The sequence below is a fragment of the Pungitius pungitius genome, chromosome 12, assembly GCF_949316345.1.
Source record: "Pungitius pungitius chromosome 12, fPunPun2.1, whole genome shotgun sequence".
NCBI classification, from domain to species: Eukaryota; Metazoa; Chordata; class Actinopteri; order Perciformes; family Gasterosteidae; genus Pungitius; species Pungitius pungitius.
The window spans coordinates 807,516-817,647 of NC_084911.1; the positions used below are offsets into that span (position 1 = coordinate 807,516).

Consider the following 10,132-nt stretch of genomic DNA (forward strand, 5'->3'; position numbering starts at 1 on the left):
ACAGCTGGGAGACCGGCGACGACCGCTTCCTCTTCCGCCGCTTCCACACCGGCATCTGGTACTCCTGCGAGGAGAACATCCACGAGCCAGGTACGGGGGGGTGGGGGGGGGGCTAATGATGCCCAGACGAGAGAGAACTAGACATCCAAGCACAGATCTTATGAAAGGGTCAAAGCACCCAGAAGTTTGGTGTAGTTCAAAGGGTTTAAATCAACCGCTGTCACCCCCCCCCTCACCCCCCAGTAAAGATTCAAGTGAATTAGTGTCTGTGCGTAAAGCCCGAAAACAGTTCACTTTGCTTGTTCCTGTTGCTTTCAATGTTCAGGAGCTTCACTGCAGGTTCTTGTGGTGCGTTCACGGAGCTCTTAACACTGTTGTGATGATATAGATTTTCTTATGGAGCTGAAAGGATTCATTGATTATTTGATTAACATAATTGCTGTTGAAAAAAAGTATCAAACATTTCCAGTACTCAAGGCTTAGATGATTCATTTAAAACCCTTTAACCCTTCAGATAATCCAACTAACCCCATTAAACCAAACCAATAATCCATGAAATCCCTTTTAACCACTCAGATAATCCAATAAAAAGCGTTAAACCACTTAGATAATCAATAAGAACTCATTCAACCAAGAAAAGTTTCAGGGGAAGAGGACACAGAAAAGCTCTATGATCCTTAACACAAACCTACCGACGAATTTCACAATCTATGTCGTGGGGGGAGGAGGAGGAGGAGGAGGGGGGGGGGGGGGGGGGTAATTCACACAATCCGAGCGGCGGTTTGGAGGCGTGAGGACTCCTGATTGTTCCCCGCTCGCTCTTAATTACATTTCAGATTCATGGCCGATCTGCTCACCTTTGGGCTGTGAATCAGCGAGTTGTGAACACATTCATCTGTTGCCCCCCCCCCCCCCCCCCCCCGAGTTTCACCTTGGAAAAGATGAGTTGTAATACTTGAGATGAGTTTCTGGGAAGTATCGGGACAAATAGCGGGCCGCCTTTAACAGGGGAGCCAACTTCTAAATGTGATTATGTTTTCATTTGGAAAGGTGAGCGAGGGAGGAGACGCAAAACCAAAGTTTCACTAATTGTTTTTCACTGAACATTTGATTAAAGACGTCTTCTCTCTGCAGACAGAAATTATTCTGCTTCTAAACGGAGGAATAAGTCCATTTATTCTACTCAAAGTTCCTCCCGGTCCTCCAGACAAATGAGCAATGCATTGTGGGTCGCCAGGAGCGTGGTGTTGGCTCCCAGAGAGGAGGAGCAGAGCTCCGGAGCTCCGATTGCAGGTCCAAGGCGGTAAAGCCGGATCTGGGTCTGTCCACGGCGGTCCTCCATCTTTACTTAGTTGCCTAATTAGAGAATAAAAGCTTCTCCTAGTTGACGGTTTGGACTTCCTTCTCTTCCTGTGACCTCAGTCAGTTTGCTGGAGACGTGCACCTTCATGTGTGTGTGTGTTTGTCTGTGTTCAGGCTGATTGTGGGTCACAGGTGTGATGAAGATGCTGAGCATCAGTGACCTGTAGAGAAACTGATGCAGTTACTTTACAGGTACATTGAAGGTCTCGAGGGACGGCATGACATTTCATATTGTGTAAATGTCGACGTCCCTGTAGGTATTGTGCGTTTGCGTTTGTGTTGATAATAAACAGCTCGTTATATCAGCGTTGACGACGCATCAACGGCTTTTATTCGGTTCGACACTAACTCATTTCCTCCTTTTCTCTCCTCCTTCGTCTTCCTCTCATCAATCACGTCGTCCTTCCTCCCCGGCCTCTCTCCTCTCTCTTCTTCTTCTTCTTCTCTGCTTCTCTCCGACCTCATTCCCCCCCCCCGTCTCTCTCAGGTGAGAAGTGTCGGAGCTTCATTGATCTCGCCCCGGCGTCAGAGAGAGGTGAGTAATGACCGTCATTAGGCGGCGCGCCTCCTGCTTCCCACCTGTTCGTCAGGCCCAGAAAAACAAAAATATAGAAATATATATATATATATACTGTATATATACGCATCTTCTCACTGTTTGATTCTGCTGTCTGTGAAACAGGACAAAGTCCATCTGAGGAATCTGTGACTCACCTCAGCGAGGTCCCTTTGATTGATTCAATTAAACCAAAGACATCAGAATCGGCATTTATCAAAGAAAATGTCAAAAAAATGTAATTTTAGCAACGACACCAAATGACCTCGTTGTAGCCGCCCTTCAAAGTGACTCTTCGATGTATCAGCTCGATGACGTCATTTGTCTTTGTCCTCCAAAACGTCCATGAAACCACGGAGGTAGCAACACTGGGGTCCTGGCGTGGTTCAGGTTCACGCACGAAAACCAACCGCGGGGTGTTATTTTAGAAGAAAAACAACGCTCTATTGGATTCATTCTTGAGTCCATGGACTGGACAACAGAGTGGCGGCCATTTTTTATTTCCTGTCACCATTGCGAGTTTTGTGAGCTAGCCTGAACGAGATCGACTTCCAGTCCTGACTATAAAGCATCGTAAGATTTAATAACTCAAAGCTTTATCCAAACTAATAGCCAGCTAGCAAGCTAACCAGTGGACAGCTGGCTAGCTAGCATGCTGACGCCCTTTAATGCTACACGGATCACAGCTGCCCAAGGCGAGAGAGAAGCTAACTCGCTAACTAGCCAGCTATCCTGAGGACACCTTCAGTCAAAGCGTACTCTGCAGGTCTGAGCTCTCGCTGCCAGGTGAGCTTTGCATGCTGGGAAGTCGTTAGTTGATAATTGTAGAACGAATATCCCCACGACGTCGTCAGAAGAGACGCTCCGAACGCCTTGACGCCTTCATTGAGATCTTATTGATGGACGAGGGAGAGGAAGGAAAGGGACATTTAGTAATTTCTATCAAACGCGCTCCATCTTCTCCGGTGAGTTGTCACTTTTGATTTATGGAAGTTATGACAACCTGAACCCTGAACATTAAAAAAACAGAAAATCACGGTTTAATCAACACTGTAGTGAAGAGGATTCTCACATGAACACACCTGGTCTTCGTTACGTCTCTTATTTATTTTGTGAATGCATTGATTTCCTCTCAGAGGGCTCTGCTGACTCGACACTTTCATGCACCTTCTTTTAGTGTTTCTTATAAAGTTGACTTCCACTGTTTGAAGCAAAACGTTTCCTCATTTTAGCCGTTCTTCTTTACTACTTACTAATCTTTCAATAAACCCTTTGCTTTGGCTTTTATTACTTCTTCTCTTAATAGGCTCCTTAATGCAGAATAGATGGATGTGTTTGCATCGTTGGGCTGCAGATGTTCACGTCTCGCTCGTTAAAGGAACATCGCAGCGTCCAGAAGAAAGGGAAAGTCAGGCGCTTTGTGGGCGGGGCCTCTAGTTCTTCGTTAATAATGAAAGTCCTGCAGTGGTTCTGTGTGTTGGTGCCATCTGGAGGGAAGAGGGCTGATATGTCGGGGGGGGGGGGGGGGCGCGACCTTGCCTCCCACACAAGGATGTGTTAATCCGTCTTCCTTTGAGTCTCACACAGCTGCTCCTCGTTTCTTAATGAAAACACTCAAACAAACAGCACAACAGTCTGGGGGGGGGGTCAGAGTCCGCCGTCTGGGAAACTGAATTCTGGGATTTAGATTTGACATGTGACTCGTTAACCGCCCGTCTGCTGCAGAACGCAACTCTTTATGTCTCTTATGCTGAGAATAGTTTTAAAGCTAAAGGTTTTTTGGAACTGATTAATATAAATGCAGAGTTCTCTCTCTTTTGGCTCTGTGTTTGGTCTCCACCAGCTTCTCACTACACTGGTTAAAAAAAGAGACACGTTTTTATTGATTTTGGTAAAAGGTGGATTTTTTTGTTACAAAATAAAATTAAACCAATAGAGAGAGTTACTGTTTATTCAATGGTTTTAGAAAACCAAGGATACGTTGAATAATAACGTTTCATTTCAGCCGTGTATCATGGAGCATTACCTCATAATAATAATAATAATATAAAAACCACATAAAAGCATAAGGGTAGGGAGGCTTTAATTATAACTGCCTTTTGTAGTATAGTATTGTATAATATATACATATATATATATATATATTTCTCCATCTAACAATCAAAACTTTGTTGTTACAGCAGCTGTTTAAAAACATTATTCAACGTGCACCTTGATAAAAAATAAAACCTCTCTTAGAAGCAGCTGAAAACTCGTGTAAATGTAATTAAATGAAAAGCCGGCGTGACATTAAATCAGCGTGACATAATTCCATTAACTAATTAGTGAGCAGACAGGAAATTAATCAATCCAGAACAGATTAATGGATTTAATTTCTCATTTGAAAAGTTTTCTCTTTTAATTCATTTAAACCCTGTGAGATTTTATAACTTTGGTTTAAATGAAGACGTTTAAAGACGGTTTCAGTTTGAGCTCAAAACTGAACTGAATTGATCACTCTTTAAAGAAATCTAATTATTAAGCAGCAGTGAAATCCTCACAGTCATTAGTTGACTAATTCTCTTCATTAGAAGTTATTAAATTACTCCTCTGATTTAATTCTGCATCCTCAATCCAGCATTTCATTGATTCGTCAATAATCCCGTCCATGAGGTTCCCTGTGGGGCAAAATCTGAAATAATCTGTGTGGGTCGATGTTTTGATAAACCGTGAAATGAGTCAAAAGTACATGAGAGCCAGAAAAAGGTCGACATCACGTGCACACACACACACACACACACACACACACTGAGAGTGATTAAATCTGTAATTATGCGGCTCGGTCTGATGAGCTCATTCCCTCCCGTTAGCGTCTCCGATTTCCTCTTTAATGAAGTCTCTCTCGATACATATTCAATAAGGTGAATAGCGTTTAAACCCGTGAGTTTGATCCAACTAAACGAAATGTGCCGCTCTCCAGAAACCCGAGAGATTATTTCATTAAGACTCGTTAAGCCGAGGCACAAACGTAAAGAAATGCTAACATTAGCTAATTAGCACCAAACACAAGCATTGTTACAGCTGTTCCAGTTCATCCTGAGGGGAACATGAATGACGTCACCTTCATTTATTTTATCACCAAGTGTTTCTCTCAGGTCTGCAGCTTCCTCGTTTATTAATGAGTATATATATTACTAGTAATACATCTTAATCCAAGATGTCGTCTGTTTCAGATCCATCTATGAGGTCGGTTGTCACGCTGCCTTCATGGTCCAGTGGGAAACACTGTATTTATGAGCTTTTCTACCATTGATAGACAACAGAAAATTGTTGTTTGTTTGATACAAAATGATGAATCATTTCCACCGCCTCTGATTGGATGGCTTTATGGAAGTTTCCTAGCAACCAGCGATCACATGACTGATGTCCTTATCCGGGCCCAATAACACGGTGCATTAAACACGGGCCTACATTAATAAGCAGGTTTATTTATTCAAGTAGGTTTAGTGGAGACCCTCTAGCTTTACACCACCCTCTTCGCCTCCTCCGTCTCCTCCGTCGACCTCCTCAAAACTCGATTTATAACGCAAATGACTTTGTGGAACCTCTGCTTCTGAAAAGCTGCATTCTCCCCAATGGCCACCAGGGGGCGGCTCCTTAATGAGCCACAGGGAAGTCAGATGATGTCTTTATCCTCTGTGATAAACATTTAATTCATAAGGAGACCTTAAATGGGTTTCAACAATGCGGCCTGGTCTCCAGAGAGAATAGTTACAGGTGCTTAAGGTAACTTGAACTTATATAAAATGAACAGGACTCCCCCCCCCCCCCCCCCACCTTCCTGTTAGCCAAATAAACACTAAGGGAGAAGAGCTGTGTCTTCTTTCTCTGAAGAGTCGTCAGAGTCAGGATAGAAATGGAGGGACGATTTAAAGTCCTGAAGGACAAAAATACTACAAAAATGCAAATTGAATATCCACATTTTTATGAGAGGGCGACAGCAGCGGGAGAGAAGGTCGATCGGGACAAGGTCAGGCCAAGGAAGACACATTTAATAAGGAAAGGGAATAAGTGAGTACTTGATGGGTGGAGGATGCGTAAAACCTCCAGAAGCTCCTTTGAGCGTTTAAATATTTGTGTTCTGTTGCAGGTTTTGACGTATTTCCCTCAATCCAAAACAGTTGGTATCACCTTGGAGACCATTATGTGTCCTGGTGAATCTCAAAATAAGAGCTCAGTAAACGGCTTTTAAACGAATGCTCCTGTGCAGCCCCGAGTGGTTCTGGTTCAGCATAAGAAGCCCCGCCTCCTGCTCTGATACCTGTGTGCAGGTGTGCTGTGGCTGTCCGTGGTGTCCGAGGTGCTCTACATCCTGCTGCTGGTGGTGGGCTTCAGCCTCATGTGTCTCGAGCTCTTCCACTCCAGCAACGTCATCGACGGACTCAAACTCAACGCCTTCGCCGCCGTCTTCACCGTGCTCTCCGGTAAGTGGACAAGGGGGAGGAGTAAGAGGAGGAGTAAGAGGAGGAGTAAGAGGAGGAGGAGGAGGAGGAGGAGGAGACACAGGCTCTCTGGGCCAACTTCTTGTGTAAGAGGTTTAAGAAGAGTTGGGAGAAAAATCCTGCAATCCGTCCAGCAGATGACCCCTGACCCCCAAAGCCGTTATCCTCAGGCCGAGTGCAGAAAGTGTGTCACATGACGTCCACCGCAGCACACCCCTCCTCCTTCACTTACTCCTCCTCCACCTCCTTCTTCTCTTACTCCTCCTCCACCTCCTTCTCCCTCTTGGCACTCCCCATTTCCCACCTTCTGCTGCCCCTCCTCCACCTCCTCCATCTCCACCTCCTCCATCTCCACCTCCTCCTTCTCTTGCTCCTCCTCCTCCACCTCCTCCATTATCATACTCCTACCCCTTTTCCATCTCCTGTCCTCCCTCTTTTTCCCCTCCTCCACCTCCTCCTTCTCTTCCCCTCGTGGACGTGTGTTATGATGCGTTCAGGGACACGTCGTGTCTCAGACCTGTCGGCTGAGGACATTTAACACCACGTAATAAAACAAAGTGCACGTGTTACTGTAATAATTAGTCGTCACGCGGCACCGATCGATTCCACATGAGTCACCCGATCAATCAGAGATATGGATACGATCCTTAAAGGTACAGTACGCCCAATGAGTGAATATATACACCACTACCCTGTGTGTGTGTGTGTGTGTGTGTGTGTGTGTGTGTAAAGCATCGGATTTACAGTTCACCTTAAAGGGAGCGTGGTTCCTCCTCCACCTCAACGCCCTGACGGAGTGTGAGTGTGAGTGTGAGTGTGTGTGTGTGTGTGCGTGTGTGTCACATGCCAGTGAGCCCTTAAGGTCATTCACCTTCACCGTGCGTGTGGCAGTTTATATTGTATATTTATTCTTACCTGTCGCCCAGGTCCAAACCAACATACAGCTATGAAGGTGACCTCAGTGGAGATCACGAGTCGTGTGTGTGTGTGTGTGTGTGTGTGTGTGTGTGTGTGTGTGTGTGTGTTGCAGGTCTTCTGGGTATGGTGGCCCACATGATGTACACTCAGGTGTTCCAGATCACCGTCAGTTTGGGTCCTGAAGACTGGAGGCCTCACAGCTGGGACTACGGCTGGTCCTTCTGGTTGGTCACACACACACACACACACACACACACACACACACACACACACACACACACACACACACACACACACACACACACACATACACACCTGAAAGGCCTTTCTTTCAGTCGAGGGAAACAAAATCATCGATTTTTAAGACATTGTTTTTTGGCTTCTAAATTCCAAAAAGATTACCATTTCATAACATTTCATGAAACTTGTAATTCAAATATGACTCATCATCGTTTTTTTAAATACATTTTTGAATCTCTTTTGTTAGAAAATGAGGATAAACGTGACAGAAGGAGAGAAACAAGTGGTTGAGGTGGAAGCTTGTGATTGAAACAGCTCGAGGAGACACTCAGGGTCGTCATTGTCATACAATCAGCAGGAGTTTGTCTCTCAAGGATAAAATGCTCCTGGAGAATGAATAAAAAGTGTTTAAAGCTCTTTAGCTTCATTTTCGGCTGGAGAAAACCCGCCAATCACTTCTGTAATAAACCATCAGTGATCATTGATGGTACCTCAACTGTCTGGTTGAGTTTATTTATGTGGTTGGTCGTACTAAATATAATGTAAAGAAAATAAATGTTCAAACAGAGCAGAAAGTGACAATGCATAGTTTAGATTCATGTCATTCCTGCTCATAGTTCATTTGGGAATAAAGACGTGTTTTAAGCTTCATGCAAATACAAAATGCCCTTAATTGCAATGCTAAGATTGTTATGAGGGGATTATGTTTAACACCTTCATCATCCGAGATTAGCCTGTTAGCGCGCTAACATTAGCTCGAGAAACCAAGTATTTTCAGACTGATGGAAGCATCTGCCCAAGATTTTAAGGCGATCCAATTGTTGAGTATTTTCCTCAAAGCCACCTTTACCAACCTCATGGTGGCGCTAGAGGACAATAATAGTCATTGATTCAGGGGTGAACCAACCAACCAATGAGTAGAAACATCTTCCTCTTCCCTCCCCAACCAGCATGGCCTGGGCCTCCTTCACCTGCTGCATGGCGGCCTCCGTCACCACCCTCAACTCCTACACCAAGACGGTCATCGAGTTCCGGCACAAGCGCAAGCTGTTCGAGCAGGGCCTGCGCGAGGAGCAGAACTACCTGGACCAGGAGGCCTTCCACTACTTCCAGGACCGCTCCCTGCAGTCCATCTCCAGCACCGTGGAGGTGTACCCGGGCCACGGCGGAGCCAGAGCCGGGCTGCTGGTCCCGGGCCCGGTTCCCGGTCCGGGTCCCGGCGCCGGCCGGGGGAAGGTGAGGGGCACCTCGGCCTCCGTGGACCCGGGGGAGAACACAGACTCGCTGGGGGAGGAGCAGTGCTGAGGGTCCTTCTTCTCCTCCCCTTCACCAAAGCACAGCAGCACCCTGAAGGAGGAGGAGGAGGAAGTCGTTTATTAACAAACCACCTGGGGATGGAGGTCCTTGTGCTATGTGTAGTATTTCAGCGTGTTGGTACCAGTGAGTCGGACTGGATTCTGAAATATAGCATTAGTAGAGAGCTGGTAAAATGTTGTACGTACGTTTTGAAGTCCGATGAACTCGCACCAACAACAGGGCGCCGTCCGTCTTTTACTTCCTGTCGGATAAAAGGCGTCGCTGGATGAAAGGCGACATCGTGAAGACAGCGGGGGACATGGGGGGACATGGGGGGACATGGGGGGACATGGGGGGACAGCTGGGTGGGTCAGCAGATCAAAACGTGTAGTTCATGGCACCTTTCAAACAGGATAGATTGTGTATTTGTTTCTGCCCGCACATATTTATGTCGAAAAAAGGGGTCATCGAGAGGGGCGGGACTTAGCCTTTCTGTCAGAGGTGTCGATCATAACAGACACGGCACGCTCTTATTGACATCATCATCATCAAATTCAATGGCCACCTCTGGCACGTCTTCATAAGGAGGTGAGAAAGAACTTTTATTGAAAACAATTACAAAATCCGCAGCAAGAAGCCGAGTCAAGAGGGCGCTTTTTATTTTTGTAACAGGAGAAACATGTTATATTTATGTCATAGATGTATGTTAAAACCAAAAAGGCATCAGCAGATAGTGTGGGAGGAGACACAAAGTGTTCGGCATGCTGTTAATTGTTGTGTAACTTTGTCATTGATCATGAAGTAGAAATGAAAATGAGAGAGAAGTTCAGCTCGTTACAAACCAGCATTTAGCAACAAAATACTACACGTAGCACTTTGAGCCCTATTTATGACTCTGAATGTGAAATCTAGTGTGAAGAGTTCTTATTAAAAGCTGCATGTCATGTTCATTTCTTTGAGTTTGTGTTCCTGTCCATGAAAGGGACAGAAACGTCTCTGTAGTCCCTTTAGATGTCCTTTACGTGTCCTTTATCGCCCGGGGCAACCGCCAACGCACGTCCAATCAGAGGCCTCAGATTGATCGGTCACGTAAACCTTGAACTCCACCGTCGTCATCTCGGATCACGCCGGTCGCCAATAGCAACCCCAGCGGCAGCTACGTGCTATCGTTAGCCACCAAGGCTCCGCCTGCAGAACTTTGAACCGTATATTTTCTGCACTTTGAGATCAGAATCTCCACCGGCAGCTTCTTGTTTGAGTCCTTCCTCGGCGCCGTGGG

The 10,132-nt window shown here is 45.7% G+C and overlaps 1 protein-coding gene across 1 annotated transcript in view; it reads left to right on the forward strand.

Moving 5' to 3' along the window:
* gsg1l (gsg1-like) overlaps positions 1-8,920 on the forward strand; it is a 9,390-nt gene extending 470 nt beyond the window's left edge. Inside the window, exons 1-5 of the mRNA XM_037477596.2 lie at positions 1-90; positions 1,850-1,897; positions 6,229-6,381; positions 7,430-7,541; positions 8,508-8,920. The exon at positions 1-90 is cut by the window's left edge and continues 470 nt beyond it. Coding sequence (XP_037333493.1) covers positions 1-90; positions 1,850-1,897; positions 6,229-6,381; positions 7,430-7,541; positions 8,508-8,862 — 758 coding nt within the window. The 3' untranslated portion in view covers positions 8,863-8,920. The remainder of the gene's footprint in view (positions 91-1,849; positions 1,898-6,228; positions 6,382-7,429; positions 7,542-8,507) is intronic.
* Positions 8,921-10,132: the final 1,212 nt, after the last annotated feature.